This window comes from Homarus americanus, unplaced genomic scaffold (assembly GCF_018991925.1).
Source record: "Homarus americanus isolate GMGI-L3 unplaced genomic scaffold, GMGI_Hamer_2.0 scaffold55640, whole genome shotgun sequence".
In the NCBI taxonomy this organism is placed as follows: Eukaryota; Metazoa; Arthropoda; class Malacostraca; order Decapoda; family Nephropidae; genus Homarus; species Homarus americanus.
The window spans coordinates 1191279-1212574 of record NW_024713650.1 but is presented as its reverse complement, the minus strand read 5'-3'; the positions used below and the strand labels follow the sequence as shown (position 1 = coordinate 1212574).

General features: G+C 39.8%; 2 protein-coding genes and 1 long non-coding RNA gene across 4 annotated transcripts in view; 2 read left to right on the top strand and 1 right to left on the bottom strand.

Annotated features, from left to right (window-relative positions):
* Positions 1-136: 136 nt before the first annotated feature.
* LOC121872684 (intraflagellar transport protein 43 homolog) lies at positions 137-5099 on the top strand. The gene is made up of 7 exons (XM_042375668.1): positions 137-409; positions 602-706; positions 1244-1311; positions 1572-1630; positions 2060-2132; positions 2846-2981; positions 3315-5099. Exons 1-7 carry the CDS (start codon positions 368-370, stop codon positions 3420-3422), a joined length of 591 nt encoding a protein of 196 aa, XP_042231602.1. The 5' UTR covers positions 137-367; the 3' UTR covers positions 3423-5099.
* Positions 5100-5604: 505 nt separating this feature from the next.
* The window catches only part of LOC121872669 (XK-related protein 7-like), a 19624-nt gene continuing 3932 nt past the window's right edge, over positions 5605-21296 (bottom strand). Inside the window, exons 1-7 of one of the 2 annotated variants that reach the window (XM_042375642.1) lie at positions 16304-17096; positions 12349-12509; positions 11991-12080; positions 11615-11832; positions 10374-10619; positions 9331-9521; positions 5605-8655 (exon numbers count right to left, since the gene is read on the bottom strand). In XM_042375642.1, the coding sequence (XP_042231576.1) occupies positions 8377-8655; positions 9331-9521; positions 10374-10619; positions 11615-11832; positions 11991-12080; positions 12349-12509; positions 16304-16375 (1257 nt within the window). In that variant the 5' untranslated portion in view covers positions 16376-17096 and the 3' untranslated portion in view covers positions 5605-8376. Of the gene's footprint in view, positions 8656-9330; positions 9522-10373; positions 10620-11614; positions 11833-11990; positions 12081-12348; positions 12510-16303; positions 17097-21296 lie in introns of those variants that run through there. The other variant, XM_042375632.1, reaches the window with a different exon arrangement.
* Positions 14198-21296, top strand: part of LOC121872693 — a 24370-nt gene continuing 17271 nt past the window's right edge. Inside the window, exons 1-2 of the long non-coding RNA XR_006090145.1 lie at positions 14198-14525; positions 14633-14737. This is a non-coding gene — a long non-coding RNA (uncharacterized LOC121872693). The remainder of the gene's footprint in view (positions 14526-14632; positions 14738-21296) is intronic.

The window sequence follows — 21296 nt, the reverse complement described above, 5'->3', positions numbered from 1 at the left end:
TAATTATATAGTTTATATTTATATATCTAATACTCAGCAATGATATCAATTACTTCTTTTAAGATTTACACACGAGCCCCCGAGGAGGACCGTCACCAGACCAATCAGGGAGCCCGACACATTACACCCGAGGAAAACACCAATCAATGACGCCGACACACATGGTCTGGCCAACACTTTAAAAACAACAACACATTCCTCCTCCAGATGACGAGCTGCCTGGTGGAGGAGACTCGTGAGGTATGGGAGACACAGGAGATGGGGAGAGACAGAAGAAATAGACAAGAGGAGACACAGTAGAGACTTGAAGGAGGCGTGATCCAAGACCAGTGTCAGCGTCGTCTTTATTTACGTTACTAAAACAGTTATGGATTCTCTAGACTTCAACCTCTCGCCCACAAATAAAAAGGTATAATATTTGGATTGATTTATTGAGTATTTATTTTTGTCTCACCCGCTAAGTAATGTTTAACCCATTCACTACAGGAACGCCACTTTTATTATTATTTGGTTAAACCATTTTATTCAGCTCAGACGAGATCCCGTACTTAACTGTACCTCCCTTTATTGTATTGTTCTGTGACTTATTTATTCTTAACAGAGTTCTCCTCGGAAAGGTCGTCGTTCTATGGGCTCTGACTCCATGGGTAATGATGACCCTGGTGTTTCTGCCTCTCCATTGAAGACAAGCACATCATCACCGAGGGTATGATTAATTTTATACTACAATACAGTACAGTAACCCATAAAGTGTAAACTCTGGAGCTTTGAATTTCAGCAACTACAGTACTGTAGCCTATAATAAAATTACTGGATCATTATGTAGTCATCAAACTCAGAGTTAGGTTAATAAATCCATGGAATACCAGTTCGCTTTTTAAATGTAATCTTGTTTTTACATCTGTTAATTGTTACTGGTATTTGTTCAGTAAATAACCCAAAACCCTTTAGCTGTGCTGTGTCTGCAGAATGCAAACTAACTGTGACTGGTGATGCTGTTTATCAGTCCAGTTTATGAAGTGTGGGATTATAATTTGCTGTGCTTGTTGTTACACTGTAATGACTGCCCTGTGTATTATTACAGTTCAATACTGTATTGTATATCCTTGCCAGAAGGGATGTGATGATGTATACTGTATACAGTAGTGAGTCTTCTGCAGTGGTGTATGAATACTTTATTCCCTTCACCATATACAGGATTTAATCTGCCAGGATGGTGTGTGATTAACCTTCATCCCTACAGGAAGCCCTCGTCTCAGGTCCTCCTGCAGGGAGGCGAGCTGGAGGTTGGGCAAACTCAGCCAAAACTGGGTAATATAAAAAGTATATCTGTACTCTTGTGATGACATGACAATAGTGTATTAAGTTTTGCTCTGATTTCATAGTAATTGTTTGCCATTAGTTGATTACATTAAGTCTGAAAAATCTGGGTTGGTTTTAATACTGTACATGAATTAATCACTTGACTTAATTCTTCTCTTGCTTCCTACAGTGGAGCAATATTAAGAGTTTTTGGTTTTTCGATTGATTGCCAGATTACAGGATTTCTCTCTCACTTTTCTTTAATTCAGGGGCTTTGGGCCACCTCAAGAGGATAAAAGGTTTCACCATGACTCAGACTCAGACACAGGTATAGTGTGTGTTATTTGCTGCCTCAGGGGAGAGTAGTGTTGGGATAATTTGACTTAGATGGGTGGTAGTGTCAGAGTGGGAGATGAGGGTTAGGAGTAATTTAGGAGTTGAGTTAAAGAATTTGTTTATATTCTGGTGGGAGATCACAATTAATGCTTTTTAGGCTTTAACGTATCATAGCTTAGACGTAACGTAAAGATGGAGGATGATGGTCAACATACTTCAAGAACTTGTTTGATTTACTTTACTATTTATCCTCTTCACCCTTGGTCAGCCTACTAGCCAGTATAGGTGGTCAGTTATGCACTTTTGATTTACATTTACAGTAACTTAACATACCTCTGGGTGTGTTTCTATAAGTGGGACAGTATTAGAAGGACTCTTATCAAACATCATAATTATGTTTACCTGTTAATGTTTTTTACAGAAATTCCTGTGATCCCAGACCTGGATGATGTGGTGGAGGAGGATTTTACTCAGCAGATTGCTCAGGCTCCCAGGTGGGTGTTCATACAAAAGTACACACACAAAAAAATTGAAAAATATTATTAATAAAGGATCACCTTCAGATTTACCCTCAGCTTATTTCACCTGATGATTAAACACCCTGGGACGTTAAGTTTGGTGAGCATTTGGGTGGTTAATCTTTGGGTGATCCTGAAAATAGTCTTATTTTATTACATATTGTACTGTATAGCCCCCAAAAATGTAAATATCAGAAATGTTTTATGAAATATGGAAAATCCCAATAGAAAAATCTCCAGGATATAAAAATCTTTAGTCCATTGTAATTTTTTCATGATGGTGTCTTTATAAATTTCTGGCTATAGACAGAGTCATCAGAATGTATGAAAGTCTTTTTTCTTTGCTTCTTTCATTTTTTATTTTGTTTTTGCATGAGCAAATGTTTCTTGACCAAATGAAATAGGACTTACCAGACCTTATCTCTTCATTGCCTTGAGTAAATAAGGTATTTGTTAGTTTAGTGTACTGTTGCTTTAATCCTAAGAGCTTCACTACTTTCTCTCCATCCTGCTGTCCTCTGCCAGTCAGCTCACATGACACTGTTCTCCATACCCTTCTGAAAATCATAATTGACAGAGAACTAAAATGGTAATTGATGTTTCCATTTTTGTTTTACACTATAATGAAATTTCACATTAGGTTAGTGTCATTTATGTGAACTACAGTGTCCCATTTGTTTTTCTGGCAGTGTGGCTGTCAACCTGGTAGCCACATACAAGGAACTGGACTCCGATCTGTTGCGTCATGCTGCCTTCTCAACCTTGGATGATATAGACTTGCGACAACTCACCAACTCCCTGGCAAATGAGGCTGATATACGAGAGGTTTGTCCTTTACTATGATCTTCAACTTGTTTTCCTTCTGTAGCAAAATTACAAACAACCAGCTAGATGGTTTGACTTATACTAAATTGCCTTGATGACACCCGCTGACTGTTCCCAGGTACTGTACAGTATATACCATAATAATATACACCCAACCAGTCCGTCCCTGGATTGAATCTAGTTTTTATGTAACACTTACGTCTGTATTTAAAAATTTAGTTAATGAGACAAAGACTATTTTATTTCTCAAACTGTATATTAAAGTATGTTGTCTTTTGTCACCCTCATCATGTTCTGTAGTATTTTTATTACTGTTATGTCTTCCTATCATAGCCAGACATACAGTGGAAGTGGGACACGATCTTCACTGAGGTTTCATCGGAGCTGCGCAGTGAGTGGGAGCCAAGCGATGAAACAAGTGAACGGGAAACCATTCCATGAGTTGGTCTGAGGGATCTGAAGTTTATTTGTGTTGGTATGAGGGATCTGAAGTTTAATTAATTATGCTTTTGTTTTCTTACATTTTCATTAGTTCTGTTGTCATGTGGGAAGACTTAAGGCCTACAATATAAGTAAAGTTACAAGAAAGCACAAAGATAAGTGGAAGCAAGGTCATATAAGATCATTATGAGAGTTTCATTTACTGTATTAAGTGTGATAGTGAAATTTTTCTAATGCAAGAAATGGCAGCTACAGTATATGATGAATCTTAAACAAAAGACTAAACCAAGCATATAATGGTTGTATGTTCCTCGTGTTCCACAATTCAAACAAAACTCCGTCCATTTTGTGATAAATCTGCGAAATATCGGAATTGCACATTAGATTAATTATTTTTATTTAGAGGATGGAGTATAGTTTATTAAGAGGTTTATGTAGCAGTGATGTAGGCGATACTACTAACAACACGACCTGTATTTACAATTTTAGCCTTTGTGGATCACCTGAAGATTAGCTGACCTAGATAGTTTTGGGATAGTTAAACTTCAGGATGGTTAAACTGGGGGGTGAACCTTCCGGTGAGCACTTGGAGGCTATTATTCTTGTGATCTTTAAAGACTAAAATTGCAGATGGTCTTGACTACATCACTGATAGGTAGTTATTTATTTTAGTGTAAGGTCGGAGGTGAAGGAGGAATGATGATACTAAATGTCAAGCCAGAGAAATGAATCACCTAAGGGCTGATTTTTTAATGGAATGAGTAGCAGTGAGAGGTATGTTTGGTATGGGATGACTGAGAGGGCCGAGGATGTGAATTGTTGAATGAGTGAAGAGAGGGAATGCTCCGATGTACTAACAAGACAGACAAAAAAGTGACTTGAGATGTGTTTATTGTACCATTATATTTATTTCAAAATTGCCAGACTTTAACTGTGCTTTGTTTTGTTTTTTAACTTTGGTCATTTATCCAGTTCTCACCTGGAGCGCCTCAATGGAAAACAATGCCTGAGGATAGGAAGCCAAAGAGGATATACAGTATACAGTATAGAGGTTAAGTAGCACTAAGTACATGTATTGGGTAGACAGAGACAACCTACATTATGTTTTTTTAAATGAAGCATTACCACAAGGAGGAAATAGCAGTAGGGGAAGGGGAGGGGGGAACATCTACCCAGTGAGAGTAACATGGTGGTGTTTGACTGCTCAGGGAGGAGCTGCCAAGGAAGGAGTGAGGCATCATTGATGTTAGGTGATCACTTATCATGAAATGTGTAATGGGGATGGATTTATACGCTGTCTGCAATGAAACATGTGTTGCATTTTGTAATTTTATGAGTATACCCCCTGTATACTGTATTTTACTTAATATTATTGTACACGGTGTGCTTAATATATGTTTGTTTCTGATGAGTGTGTTGTCTTAGAATCAAGATCTCTTTGATTTTCTTGTTTTGTATAACTGCACTGGCTGTCAGTTACCACCAAATATTGTACAGTCAGCCAGCCACATAACATACAGGTCCCTGATTACCGCTGGGTAGACCGAAATAAAAGTTAAAAAGAAACTTGTTAATATTTTCATACTGCTTCGGGATTAATCTTTGACCACTTACGTGTGAGGAAAGTTTGCTAACTACCACACTAGTTGCATCAATAAACTCATACTGTATAACATGGACTACTTATTATTGATCCTATCTTTATGTTACAGGATACTGTTGCAGTAAAATGCCAGCCAGTACTGTATCAACTGTGTATTAACTTTAACCAACATTTATTATTTTTTCAGGGTCATGAGATTATAATAGGTCCAAGAAAAATATATAATGTGGATTTTTTGTAAATTTTTATTTTTTCATTGAGGTTAATTATTGAATGTTCCCAAAATGTCCTCCGGTCATTCCGGAGCTCATGTGGTCATGGATAAGTTCTTTATGCCAGTCTTGAGTTGTTGTTTTCTGGAGGTTGTTAAATCCACATATTGCAGTACAATAAGCTCCGTCGCAAATTATTTTTTTTAAATAATGTTTGAACGTTGTGATTAATACTTGCATAACTTCACACAAGTACTGGGATAGTTATCAGTATCTAAATATAGTTGTTAAGTTAATATTTTTTTGCAATAATATTAAATTATTTCCTTTCAGTTTTTGTTACTCAATAAAAAATGAAACAAAGTTGTAAATAAAAGTCAAGTTTTATTTATATAATTCAGGCATTAAGAGACTGTACTGTATATATAGTGGTACACCTCTATTGTTCTGTACGACAAGTGTTTTGCATTTTGTTTAGTATAAGATATGGAAGCAATGTTATTTTACAGCAGCATTTGTACATTTCTTGGTTCATAAATGTAGACCATTTCTAAAAAAATAATTGTGTGCATTTTGTTCTGCTTCCTGAAAACAAGTAGATAGTACATGTGTGGGAGTGTTTCATGTTATCACAGGTTAACAGTTACACTAGTATTACTGAAATTTAACCCCTTCACTACGGATGTCACTTTAGATAATTTATTTTGCTACCACCACGTGATTTTATTCGACAGAGAAACCCTGTACACAAAGAGTTAAGTGATATGATAAGAAGGTTTGCGAGTCACTGTGGATGCCTCTAGACTGTATTTGCTAGTTAAGGATACGAGTCAATCTGGGGGAGAACGAGAGAAGCAATTTAGAGGCTTGAGAACGTGTTACTTTGCCATCGCCGCGTTTTCTGGCATTTTTAAGGTTTTTGCTCGTCTGCTTCTCCCCTGGACCACCTCATGTGATCAAGTATAATTATGTGGGTATAAATCCTTGTCGTCAATCGTCCCCGTTTCTTTCCACACACTTCTCGTCCATCTCTCTCCTCTCTTTCTCCTCCCATCCATGTGGCGACCATAACCCCCGGATCTACCTCACACAAGACTGAGAGCAATAAAGATAAGACACGAATAGTGCTGTCCTGAACTGTACCAATGGTTTAACATCTCCTGGGAAAAAGGCACCATTTTATATCAGTATCTGCTTGATACATATCCAAAAGAATTCATTCCAAGAGTCTCGAGAAGATAATCCTTCATTTTATGTGTTCTCTGAGCTTGGTCATCCTTATTACATTCCATTATCTCCAAACACTTGTAATCATTCATTAGAGATTTCTCATGGTGGAGGACACTAATCACCATCACCTTAGCGTGTATCTCCGTTGGTAGCACATACACCTCGCTAGAGAATCGCTGATGGTTGAATTCTTATCCACGGTGGATGATCGGGCTTCCTCATCCTTGTACAGTTGGGGTCAAAAGTTCGTTCTCTCCCAAACTGAGGCGGTATCGACCCCAAATGAGATAAAATAATACTCACACCAGATGATAGTCAGGGTAAGTCAGTTTAAAGACTCATTCCGTGACTCATTTTCACCACAGGGAGCAAACTTTTGTCCATAACTGTACACTAACACTTGTACTGGATGTCAACTTAATCAGGAGATCCACACTAGCCTAACCATTGTAGCATGAAGAACCTTTTGTAAATGGGGAAAAAATTTATATTTATGCATATACTGTATACAGTATTATATATTATTTCAATTTGTTTAATTGTATATTATTTTCATCAAGAATCTCACCACTGTTATCCACTTGTCATTCAAACATACGCTACACACAATATCCAAACGTTACAAGAATATATTTAGCTCTACATACATGCGAGGTCATATATGTTTGATACATATGGAAATCCAAGAGGAATTTCCTGTTTTTTTTTTGTACCATTCACTTGATACTTGAACTAATTATCTCAGAAGAGTTAGCCATTAACACTGTAGGTGTTGTTTTGCCCTAAGGGAGCCACTGCTCTCATTTACCAGTACTGTTTATTGAACACTCAAAGATGGCAACAGTTTTATACGTTTCTTTCATTATGTATTGTGAGAACACTATAAAAAGTTGTTTGTATTATTGTTGCACTATTTATGACTGCAATGAACCGAAGCACATACTGTAAGGTTTGATATAAATAGGTAACTTTCCTATGAATCAGCAGAAAGGATTTAGTAATGATTCTGACACATATTTGGTCATTTTGACAAAAAATGCACTTAAGTGACAATAATTTTCTAGTCTTTGTCTTGCCATTAATGACATAAATATACTGCACACAATATTATTTATACTGTAAGCACTTAACTATAATGTACATCTGCCACATCTGACTATCAGACTTAAGACTTCAACCCACAACTACCAGTAACCTCATTGTTCCCTCTCTATTTTTCACAATTACTGTGCTGAAAGGTCACAGGTAGGTGTAGTAGTCATCAGTGAACACATGTACTGGTGTAAAGACTATAACCTGTAGTGTGTGAAATGTTAACAATACAGTCTATAGTCTCTAAGGTAGACAAACAAGGCACTTATTATTGATACTATGAACACATTCCAGCACCACTCAGATACACATTTGGGGCAACTGAAGTAGGTACTATGACCCCCACTAGAGAAAATAAGATATGGTTTCAATATCATCCAGTCTTTGCCGTCTTCTGGTGAATATCTGTAGTAAGGAGTATAATGCCTCGAGAGAGTCGGTAAATGTTTCTGTATACACAATAGACTGACTAAATCTCCTTATTCCAGGTGAAGCGATTCTACTTGTACTGTTTACTCTACAACATACTCTACCACATCATGATATGCTCTTAAAAATCAGTTTAATATCATGGCAGACTCTGTTGGATCATTAAATACTGCCATGCATAAATTTTACATAAATACCCTGCGTAATATAAATAAATCAATGCCTCAGACTTACTCATAAACATAAACACAGTATGAATGAAAACACTTATGAAAGTTTGACATCTTAATCTAAATATGACCAGAATTAGGGCATCATATATCCCTACAGCTATTTGCACAAATTCCCATAAACTGTAAAAATGAATGACAGTGCGTAGTAGTAATGGTTAAGGTAACTCAAGTTGATCAGCTGTACGGCTCTCTCTTCTTGCTCTCGCCTTCTCTTGTACTTCCCTCAGTTTCTGCCGTATCCAGACTGTCTCCTTGTCTGGGTGGCAGCAGCTGTAGTAGAGAGTCAAGAAAAGAACCCCACCTGCAGTTCCTCCAAACATTACTCCAATGCCATAGGTATGGAAGTAGTTGTCAGGAGCACCAAAGTGCCAGATGATGGCAATGATTATGTGCTCCCCGAAGGTTATCACATAGTACAGTGTGATACGCAGGATCTGTTATTGAAGGAGAAAGGAAATACTTTACCAGTATAATAATGTTGACAGTTTTTAGTGTTTGCATTCTTATGTCTGCTAAAATACAACCCATGTGAACTACACAAAGAAATGTGAAATTGTAAGGGAAAAATCGGTTTATTGTGAACCAGCAGAAAAACATAAGATGTGGACTGATAGTTTTAATACTGTATAAATAGCAGTAACCCACATATACCTGGAGACTAGCAAGACTCTTTGTAATCTCTGTGTACCAATACAGTACATACATTGTTATGCTGGTAATAATGGTACTGTAACTGTACTGTAATGTTTAATCTGTATCCTTGCTCTGTTATATTGTATTATAATTATATAGCATTCTCTTTCAATCTTTAATTGCACACAGTATTTATTTCTACTAACTGCAATTAAGTCGAGGAAACAACTAATATCATTGTTTAACTCCCAGCAAAAACTGAAGCAGCATTTATGAAAAGAAAGAAAATGGATCACCACACGATTAAACATATTTTTTTCACCTCAAGATTAACCAGCCTAATGCTAATCTAACCTAACCCTCCCAGGGAGCATCATAGTGGTATATCTAAAGGCAAAATAAGCTGGGGTGTCTAGCCTTCAAGTGATCCAAGAAAATTTTCATATCCTCGACTGTATCGTTGTTTATATGGTTACCTGACGTCCCGGTGAAGTCGTGACGAAGGAGAACAGGTAAACTCCCCCAAAGGCAATGGAGTTCACAAGAGACATCTCGGCGACGTCAAAGTAGATCCAGAGTGTGTGCAGCATCCAGCGGACCAAGATAGGCACCCACAGCAAACCAAAGTGCACCACCCAGAATAAGGCATAGGCTACCACTCTGGAGGCTGCCGAAAAGGATCCCAGTCGTTACTAGTTCATTTAATTGCTTACATCTTTGAAAAATAACATTATTATTATGAATGAAGGAATTTTTTTTATGTACAGTACAGTATATTTCTCATGTGTACAGTATAGCTTACAGTACATACAAAAATGATACAGGTATATCAGGCATTCTGTATGAAGGAATATCTTGCTTTATTTATTATTTACAGTACATTATCAGGGTGGTTGTACTGAGAAAAGGGAATTTGAGTATGATACACATTTGAATAAACTGTAAATAGAGAAGTTTACACATTAAATATGAGCAGCAGACTAGTTCTAGGCAGGAGGCGGCCTTGGTCACTCCTGAGAGAGGCACAAAATTCCTTGCTGTCACTAATGGCTCTTTTCCTGGCAGTGTTCACAGTGCACTACCACGTGGTTGTACGCCCCATGCTCTCATACACCAAGAAAGGTTACTGTTTTCCTGTTCCTGTTTCATATTTATAATGTTTCCTTACACCTAATTTCTTCAAACCTTTGTTTTTGTTTTTTCCTTGTGCATTAATGTAACCATATTATTTCACAGTGACCGCCTCATTCACTTATTAAATAATCACATCAAGAAATATTCACCAGATATTTCCAGCACTGATCTTTGATGTTTATCTCTTAAAAGGTGAGCAAAAGGTCAGCAACTGAATTGTCATCATTCTGTATGTGATAATCATCACTGAATTTACAGAAGGGAAGCACTTTCCAACACCTCTGTAGACTAGAGGCTGCAGTGCTATAGTTAGGAACAACAGATAAATGTTATAAATAGGATCATGAAACTTTAATCACAGTAATGCAATTCTGGTTATACTTACTGATAGCCAACAGTTGCCAACAGTATATGGTGACCTCAGCAGTCCAGGATAGCACCCCTTTATTATTCTCCCAGGTGTCTTTGGTAGAAGGGGAGTCTGCATCCTGAGTTTTCTTGCCCTGGGAGTTGGCCAGGTGCCATGCCAACTTGTTGCATGACATGTAGTGTACAACACCCAGTGTCATGGTGCATGACAATTTGGCTATTACTGACCCAAATCTCACAATCTCAGGATCAGGCTTACCCTCTGTTAGAAATATTGGTAACAATGAGGTAATAATCATATCCAACTCCTACACCTATGACCTTAACCAGAATGTTCAGAGAGAGAGAGGGAGTGTGTTGGGCACCCAAGAGATGGTGAGGAGGTTGTAAATATTTTGTATTTATTCAATTTATTGTTATCTGGTGGTTTCACTTTCTTCAGAACATGAAATGTATAAATGAGCTAACACTAAAGAAAGTACAGTATAAACTTCACAGAAATGTAAAGAAAATGAGATTTCCATTTTATTAGAACGGGGTCCCTGACTTACGAGCGTCCAACTTACGGACGCCCGCCAATATGAACGAGGTTAAACTTGAAATTGACAAAACTTTATATACCCGGCGACTTATTTTTACTTAATTTACTGTATTTTGTCATTCTATTTCTTCTTTTCTCTTAAATTAAGTGATTTTAGATGTACAGTATATAAGGACTTAAGCTATGATATAGTGGGATTTTAAACATTGTTCTGTAAGTACGGTAAGCACATAACATGTGTTCCGACTTATGTACAAATCCAACTTAAGAACGTCCTCAGGAAAGGAACCCTTTCGTGACCTGGGGAACCCCACTGTAAAATATGTTGTTTCCAGCACACTGAACCATCTCAATTAAACCTCAAAATTTTTCAGGTAACTTCCACCTTAAAGCTTACACTCTTAATGAACAAGTGTCATCATCATTACCATTTTACAGCCATTTTCCACACTTACACGAGTTAGACAAGATTACGTGATAGTTTGGTGTCTGATTTGCCACTAGGGGGATTTTGAGCAAATTTTACGGCTGGATGCCCTTCCCATTGCCATTCAACTTCTACAGATTGTCATCATCAACAAGGAGGTTTTATTGGTCAGTGCCAGTATGATGTCTACCAGAAGTACTGTACTCATATGGTCTCTACTCATAAGCCTCTACAAGTTCCAGGAAGATGTCTAACCAGTATGGTGTGTAATATAGCAATGCAATCCTACCAGGAATCATGGCCCACATGCCAGGAGGTGTCTCAAGGAGCTGAGCCAGGTTGAGTACCACAATGGGAGCATCCTCAAGGAAGATGATCACCAGCCTCAGAAGGGCAACCTCAGCATTCTCCACCAGGTAGTTCTCGAAGTTCTTACGCTCCTGTGCCAAGTTGTGGTTGTGCCAGTTCTGACGTGCTCGTCGACCATAGATCCATGCATCCATGTATCTAGAAAATGAAATGTGTACTGAACCTCTATATATTTTATATCCATGTGTCATTTAACAGAAAAAAACATACCATACCTCAGGATTAATTTAATCAAGAATGAAATAAGCAAGACCTACCTCACTGATGATGGGTAGGAAGTAAGAGGCAAGACTTACCTCAGGATGGGGCTAATAGGGAAGAAGAGGACCCGGATGATCCAGACTGATGGCCTCCTGATGGGAAGTATCTCATGGGCCCTCAGGTACCTGGAATATGTATAGCAGTTGTAACACTGTTGTTCTTCCTCCCTTTGTAGACATACAACACCTTCACATAAATGAATCAATCTATTGTTCCCATTTATCTCAACTATTCAAGAACTCATGTCCACATAGTATACTTGCAGTTATAAAGTACACTTATACTCACAAACTATACTTATACTACAAATAATGCTTTAACTCTCAAAGTATATTTATAGCCATAAAGTATTATTAAGTAACCAGAGACAAGCCAGAGGAAAGTGAGACAGACCACTGCAGAGACTTGTAGCCAGCGTAGAGGTTGGGTAGGAGGATACAGAAGAAGATGAACCAAGCGGACCTGGGGCGGCCAGCGTCGAAGTGGGCCGCACACACCCACAGGTCCAGGCACAGGTCAGCCACGTAGAAGGTCACGGAGAACCATATTACCAGCTGAAACACGAGGTCAACTTAATGACTGGCACAAAAATTGGAGAATGACGGAATAAAATTAGGAGTTGCATGATGACCTCTGAGTGAAGGGTGTGAAGAAGATAGAATTGACAAATATTGTACAATGTTAGTTAAAGGAAATCTGTGTTTAATATAACATAAGGGTGGACATGCACATAAAAGATATAACAAAGTGAGGGAGTGATATGTGAAAGTATAGAATTAACACATGGAAGGTTGTATGTGTAATGGAACTTGGGAGTCGGGTGGATCCTGAGGGGGGGTCTATAGTGAAGGCCTTTATTCACTCTTAGCCATCTTATGAAGAGGAGAAACTGTGTTTTTTATACAGAAATTTACCTTTACTATTTTATATCACTTGACACAAGCTATAGGGCACCATTGTGACTACCATATGTTATGAGAGGAAAACCGTCAAATAACAGAAATTATAAACCAGTAGCCGATCAGTGACGAAGAGGATAAAGTAAAGAGTTAATTAAGTGATTCTGGGAGCAGGGAACAAGAGCAGACAAAGGTGACCACCAGTAGGTGAGGTCTGGGTCTCAAGGTTGTGAGTTTAATTCCTCCCATACTTGTGCATTCGGTAAGGTTACAAGTTACTTTTGAAGACATTCTGTCTACCAAATTTGCGCTATACCTTGAATGAAATAGAAACGGCATAGTTCCCCATTAAAAGGAAAAAAATAATATTCGAATTTTTGATAATCTGAGTGCATGAATATGAGGGTTACCATCTGGTAGTGAACGTATTAAATATTATCCTGGTGAAGGTTATTTCCATCTTAAATTTCTTGTTACTATAGATCCCCATAAGTGACGTTACTTCCTCCACACTTGAATACATAGTTGATGGGATGACAACAATGAGTTCAAAACATTACAAAAGTCACATGGAGCAGTGCATTACAATGAAACTCCCAGAGATAATTAGAAAAAAAAATATTAATATCCAGTCAGCTGTGATTGACAGATACTTTGACAAATTACTCTGACATAAATAATCCCATGGATGTGTTAAGTGAATATCATCACCGGACATGTTAACGTCAGCAGAAGTTACATCATCACCGTGTGAAAATTACTAAAGACAGGATTTTAGTGATGTGAAAAGTAATGGTTTACAATCAGGCAACATCTGGCTGGGTAGAAGGTGTCTGGGGCCAACAACGTGATCTTTACTCCCAGTGAGGGTGAGTAAAATTTGTCGGGAGGATCCAGGAATGGGAAAGGAGCTCAAGAAGTTGCGAGTCGGGGAAGAGGCCGAGCACAGTGAGCCCACCCAGCTGGGGGGGGGTCGCTGTAAGCCTCCCCCTCTACGATTTTTTTAAACACCAATACCACGGGATTTTCAAGCAGTGTGCACTTGGTATGAGGAGATATTATAAGGTTAATAGTAATTACTTTTTACTATACAAAAATGCCTGAGTACAATACTGCATTAAAGAGAAAGTATTGGAAATTTCTGGTGAAAAGAGGGGTCCGGATCCTCAGGACCTCATGGATCTGCCCTTGTTGCCTCGTTACTGTACTTAAATTCCCACCATCCTTGGAGGAGTCACTGAATGTATCTATTATCTAACGTATTTTAAAGACTATAAAGTGGACGTACTTATAATTATATTTAGATTTTTTAACTTAAATTTTACAAACAGCTAATTACTTTATCCTCTTTGTCACTGATCAGTCTGTTAGCAGCTTGGTCGGTCGGTCATGTCTGCTAGGCACTGTTGGCAAGTACTGGGCATCAGCAGAGTATTAGATCCAAATTGTCGACACTCAAGGTTCATAATACACCTGACCTTGATAGAGTGTGTCCCAGAGTGTTAAGAGAGTTGTGCAATGACCGTGTAGAGACCTTAAAAGCTCACACGGTGCCATCACAATTCATAACTCACAACACTGACAGGTTTTCCAAGTGTTCACAACCCTCACTCTAAAAATGTTAGCTCCAAGTGTTCTCAACTTGTGGCGTCTCTGAATTTCATCCTCCGGGTAAGTTTTTGTTTTAGTTCAGAACAAAAGACAGATAAACAGATGTTGGGTATTGTTTATGAACGGTTTGTTTAATCAGTATCAAGACATGTTTTTCACTTCCACAGCCGCCGGGCAGTCAACCACACACTACTGATCTGCTGTTTGAGAAGATCATTGGTGAGCTTACGAAAATGGATCCTAATGGCAGTGTGGATACAGCAAACTGTATAGTGAGTATTGAACTCTGTCACTTGTATTTCCCAGCTGTTAAATTTTGGTACCCATTCACAGCTGGGTAGACTTGGGGTGCTCCTAGAGTGAACCAGCGACCACTAGTAAATAGGAAGCGAGCTCTATCTTCAGCCGACTGGTGCCTGACCTCACCAGAACGCCTCCTAGATGTCGTATTCCAACACTGGTCATCTTACGCCAGGTGGGAATACATCATGGTGGTGTAGGTGAGGTGGACGTCGACCCACTCCCCGTCCCCACTCCGCGTCGAGCCTCACTTCATGTACGATGATAGTCAGTGTTGGAATATGACCTCCAGCAAGGTTGTGCCCGCGGTGTGTTAATGCCATCAAATCACTGTCAAGAAGACTACAGCAGTTTTGACACCGATTTATAAGCTGTTGGGGGGGGGGGGGATGTCACACCACCCTCAGTATCTCCAAGTGAACATATTGCTTTAATGTATAACTTTAATTGCCACTAACTGGATTAGGTCATATACGCTGGACATCAAGAATTAGAAGTTAAGAGAAATACATCTATCTGGCTGGTCGAATGAATAAAACTAATCTGAAATTAATAGCCATTGCGACTCTACCACACAAGCGAGTTATTTTAAACATAGTTACAATCAGTGAACATCCAAACAAAGGTCAGGTCCAGCAGGAGGGCCCAGCAGGCTATAATATTGGCAAGAGGCATTTTTCTGTCATACATTATAAGAGAGAGAGACTAAGACAGAGAAGATGCATCATTAGCTGACAACGACGTCACTTCCATGGCCCAACACACAGCTCACAGGAAACCGTAATATTACCAGTTTGTTTAATTTATTCATCCACCAAAAAGTCGTCACAGCTGATGTACTACTCTTTGTTTACATAACTTGTTCAGGTGACTCAAGGTAACTTCGGTATGCTGTTGACCACTTGAAGAGAGAACAGTGAGCCAAATGATATAAATATAACATGATGTGTAGTGAGGGGGTGGAGGGGTCCTCTTAAAGTGTAATCATCGTACTCGGGCATGTCTTATTACACCATATCGCCTCACCATAAAGCCAGGAGACTCGTACACTTTATCATCGTAACAGGAGATGTGAGAATACATTTAAATAACTTACTTAAACTGTGGTATGAGAAGTTATGCGCATCGTATCATAAAAAAGGTAAAGTGAAAGTACATTATGTAGCTTAAACGAAGACAAAACAAGATATAATTAGTGGCGTACTTTAGGGAGTTCCAGAAGTTGAGACGGGGAGGATAACACAATTACCATAATTCTATAAAGTAAGACATTTAAAAACACGCAGTGAGAAACGTTGTACGAGTGAGATAAGGATGAATGAGAATCTGTGTACGCCTCCCCACTAACTATATCACCCCTCTCACTATCTACGTCACCCCTCACCACTCACCCCTCACCACCCACACACCCCTCACCACCCACATCACCCCCTCACCACCACATCACCCTCACCACCCACATCACACCACCCACATCACCCATCACCCCACCACTCACATCACCCCCTCACCACTCACATCACCCCCTCACCACTCACCTCATGCCTAATAGTAAACCTAGGCAAAGTCTTCTCTTCAGGTACCAGGCTCTCGATGGAATCACTCATCATGTGTTTTTCTGGGACATATTTATCTCAAACATTTCCCTTTATTGTCATTTATCACATTTTTTCTTCTTCTTTCACTACATGTTCTTCGTTTTTAACACTCGGCTTAATTTGACTCTACACACTGGGAATTTAAATGGTTCCCGGATTTGTTTTTTTCTTTTCGACGTCTTGAAATTGCGTTAGGTATTAGAAATGTCTTGTTATTTGTCTGGTTCTTGGGGTTATATTGTATTGTTTTATCACTCGTGTTGGTGTTATTGTTGTTGGCATTCTTGACGGTGACGTAAATTCCACGCACGGTGATTGGTGAAGCGTGAGTGGTAGAGGGAGTAAATAGTGGGTTGTGTTAGTCAGTCAGCAGTGAGACCCCACACACACTCTCTCTCTCTCTCTTATCTCTGTCAGTAAACGTTCTCAAAGACTCTATGTTTACTCCTCCAGTGATGAATGATAGTACTGTTCTCATTCTTCTCATCTCCAACCATGTCTTGTGAGGTTAGATTACCACCAGGCACTACGGTACTACCATTCACATACAAACACGTATTACACACACACACATACACACACACACACACATAAGCGCACCGCACCACCGCCGCACCGACACCGACACTGAGGTGACTGAGGTAGACTGTTGAGTGTTGACAAGCTAGGCTAGTCCAGGCAGTGAGCGCCGTCATGCACGCACCCCCACAGTCTCACCTTCACACTTTCCCCAGCCCCCGCCTCCACCACCACTTTACCAACCATCGTATCTTACTCAACACCACCACCATCACCACTATACCTTCATCCTCACACCCTTAGGCATCATCATCACCACCATTATCACCACCATCAACACCATCCTCACACCCTTATCACCACCACCACTGCCTTTAACACTTGTAAACAAACGATGTTAGGCTCCCGGAACAGTGACATATGTTAAGCCCGGCCCCGACACAGTAACAGTTAAGGGGTCAAAGCAAGGACTGGTTATTGGTGCGGTACTGTGTTATGTGTGAATGTGTCCCCCTCCACACACCATCAAAAACCTTAACATTTTATACTCGTTTAAGTTCAGTCGTTGAAAGTTGCCAGGATTAGATTTTTGTTTATAGTTTACACTCATGCATAAACACACTGTAAACACCCTCCCCACCCCCCACACACTCACACACCCACCGACCCACACACACTCACACACCCACCGACCCACACACACACCCACCCACCCACCGACCCACACACACACCCTCCCACCGACCCACACTCTCACACACCCACCGACCCACACACACACAAGTTCCAGAAAGCGGGATAATGTTGACTCAGAGCTTCTTGCAAGACCTCTGAAAGCATACAAGCATAAGGAGTAACAGGAAGGGAGGGAAGGAGAGGTGTAGACGCTGTTGCTCCATCACGCTGGAAATCCCGCTACGTGGAGGTCCCGACTCAGCGCCCCTCCCAGGCTAGCGGTGACCCTGACTAGTTTGGGGTATTAACATAACACACTGACCGGATGCCTGACTGATTGAGTGGTAGATAAGGTGACTGGAGAGATACCTGTTTGAGCATGACATCGAGGTTGAAATGCCTTTAATATCACATGTATATTGTTTGTGTGTGTGTCGCATTACGTGTCTCTTTTGTTTTGGTACATATATGTGTTGTTTGATGTAGTTGTCTTACTTGGTACGAGTGTATGTGGAAGTATACTCTCTCTCTCTCTCTCTCACCTTGTTGTAGTATATCACCTCATCATCTGGGTACACACCTCAAGGTCAACCTAAGCTCTCACTCATCAACGCCTCCCGCATACAGATTTACCAGTGCGTATTTTAGAACTTTTTTATATTAATTATTTATATTACTACTTTAAGTAACATCATCGCCAGAGTAAACAAAGGGATAGTAAATAGTAACAGATCGTCTTGTAGTTGAGGTTTCTAAATACTCTGGTAACCTAATTATGAGATCACTACATGACGTCACGGCTGAGCTGCCCATGAGGAAGAAATGTTGGCTGTGTTACGCCGTTTCTTAATTTACTTAAATATCCAGGTTCTAGGCGTAACCAAACAAAAAGTGAAGTAAATTAAAAGAGAATAAAAAATAAAGTAAACCTTTAAGAATTTAATTGATTAAATATTAACACAATAAAGAGCCTCGTAGGCTGTCACAACAAATTGATTCACCATCGAAACTTTTAAGACAAATGATACTAAACATCGAAACATCAAAAGAATAAAAATAAAGCATTGGATTATGTTAACACTACATAAACATATAAAAACTATCACTGAAATTAACTAACGTGAAACAACACTGAATTACTTGAATACAACTAAGCAAATACTGATGGACACAAACAGAGACATAAATAGGTACTCACATAGATATACCACATTGGTGGCGACAGGAACAACACAAATAAATTAAGTATAAGTAACAAGTGACACTCAAAGGATGTGGACTGTATGACAAGAGGACTGAACTAACTCAAGTCAGTTGGTGGGTCCTATATATAAGGTCGGCTCCCGCCACGCGACCCGCCGGTGGGTCGTTTAACGATGCAGATGGTCGTTAGAGAACAAAGAATGCTGGTTACAATACAAAATAAAGAAATAAGATGGGCTTGAACAAATAATGACAGTTAAAACCTTAACAGCACAGGGTAAGGTGACTAGAATATATAATAGTAAATTTAACACATCATTACAGGAATAATATGGAACATGGGAGCATGTTATATATAAAAAAATAGAAAAAAGTTCGACACGGTCGTAACAGCTGCTAAATAACAAAGTTCACTAAACGGAACTAATGAATCACCGCCGCTTGTACAAATGACTAATAATGTCTCAGCTAGGAAGGAGGCGGTCAAGGGAGCTTAGCTAAGTTTAAATGATAAATCCCACGTTTTTTCATCTGTGCGAAAGAATATTAACGTGTAAACTTCTCATTATTCCATTCAGGGATTTGAATGACTCATACAAATACGTGTAGTTGTCTGGCTCAAGTTTTCTGTATTATTATGTAACTCAATCAAAAATGTACTTCAATTTTTACCTTAATAACCACCCGATGAAATAAATTAGGCCGGGGGGGGGTGATGATCTCCTCGAGTGATGCATTTGTGTACATCTGATATAGGCATCGACTCTCACCCTTGAGGTCTGAAGTGTAGAGTCAGTAACCCTTGGAGGACAACCCGCACCTACTAACAATTGACTTATGATGGAGGGAATGAATTTATTGAGTTTTGATGTGTTTGTTGTTGTTTGACTGTGACGTTTGTGTAGTGGGTAAAATTAAGTGTGTATGGAATGGCGGGAGTTGAGAGAGATGTAGCAATTTTATTGTTATATTTGGTGGAAATTGGTGTATTAAAAAACACTTGAGCACTTAACCCCTTGAATACTATGCTTTAACCCTTTGAGAATATTATCTACCCCTTTAACACGATGACTTAACCCCTTGAATACTATGCTTTAACCCTTTGAGAATATTATCTACCCCTTTAACACGATGACTTAACCCCTTAAATACTATGCTTCGGGTTGAAGATGATGACGTCAAGTTATGGTCGTGTGGTACGCGCCGTCTGACCATCGTAAACACTGTCAATTACTTTGTGGAATCGAACCCTTAAATCTGAGCCTCCTCGGTGAATCGTTGGCCAAGGACCTGATAAAGTGTCTCAGTGACCTTTATATATTCTTACTTTTATTTAATCACTGTTATTTATCTTGATATTATTGTTAATTTCCTGGGTTCATCTTAGGTCTAAAGCTCGTTATGTGTCCAGCGACGTGACCTGATCCTGCCAGACTGTTCTTCACAATTCTTATAAACATCAGTATTCACAATTGTTATTATAACCTACCCTAACCTAAACTAGCCTAACCTAACGTAACCTAACCTAACCTAACCTAACCTAACCTAACCTAGTCAATATTAAAGTAAATAGACAAGACCTCAGCATGCAGGAAGCCCTTGATCTGGTCTCCAGAGAGTGTGATTCACTTGGTTTCCTTCTTTCAACTGCGAAAACAAAAGCCATGTGGCACGGTCGTGTTGTACCTCCACCCCTTTTCTTATCAGAAACGCCCTTGGACTGGGTTAATGAGACAAAATACCTGGGTGTGTATGTAACTCGCACACGTTGTCAGATCCCTGAAGTCCGCTATCTTCGAGACATATGTTTTCGGCGTCTCGCTCCCCTCTCTACCATGTGCAGGGGTTCCCTTGGTGCCAGCATCCCTGTACTTCTCACCATGTACAAGTCTTTTGTCCGTTCCTGTGTCGACTACGCCGCCCCTGCCCTCGTCAACATTAGTCGGACTGCTGTCAACCGTCTCGAAGTTATCCAGAGGAAAGCTGCTCGTATCATCCTTGGGGCTCCTCAGTGGACACGCTCTACTTCTCTATATAACGAACTTGGTCTTTCCCCCTTACAGGATCGTGTCCAGGAGTTTTACCTAAAAACTGCCGTTTCCATTCTACGGGATCCTAGGGGCAACTATGTCCAAACCAACTTGACTACTGCTGTTCGAGACCGACCTCCATCTAGAAGACAGTGGCGAGGGTCACTCATCCGAGCCCTTCAGGAACACGACCTCCTGCCTGATATTGTTGTCACCCCTGCTGTTGGTTCGTCTCCTTCTCCCTGGCTGGATTTTCAACCTGAAGTGATTGCCCTCGGTGGACCGCTCCCGAAATCCCAGGTGAACCCTGTTATTCTCTGCAAATACCACCTCTCCAGGATCGCTCACTGGTCCCCAGGTAGGGTCGTCCTCTACACTGATGGTTCTGTTGACCCCGCTACAGGTAGGGCCGGGGCTGGTGTCTACATCTCCCGTCCTCATGCCCCTGAGCCTATCAAACTGTCTCTCAGAGTTTCTGACGGGGCATCCTCCACTCAGGCTGAACT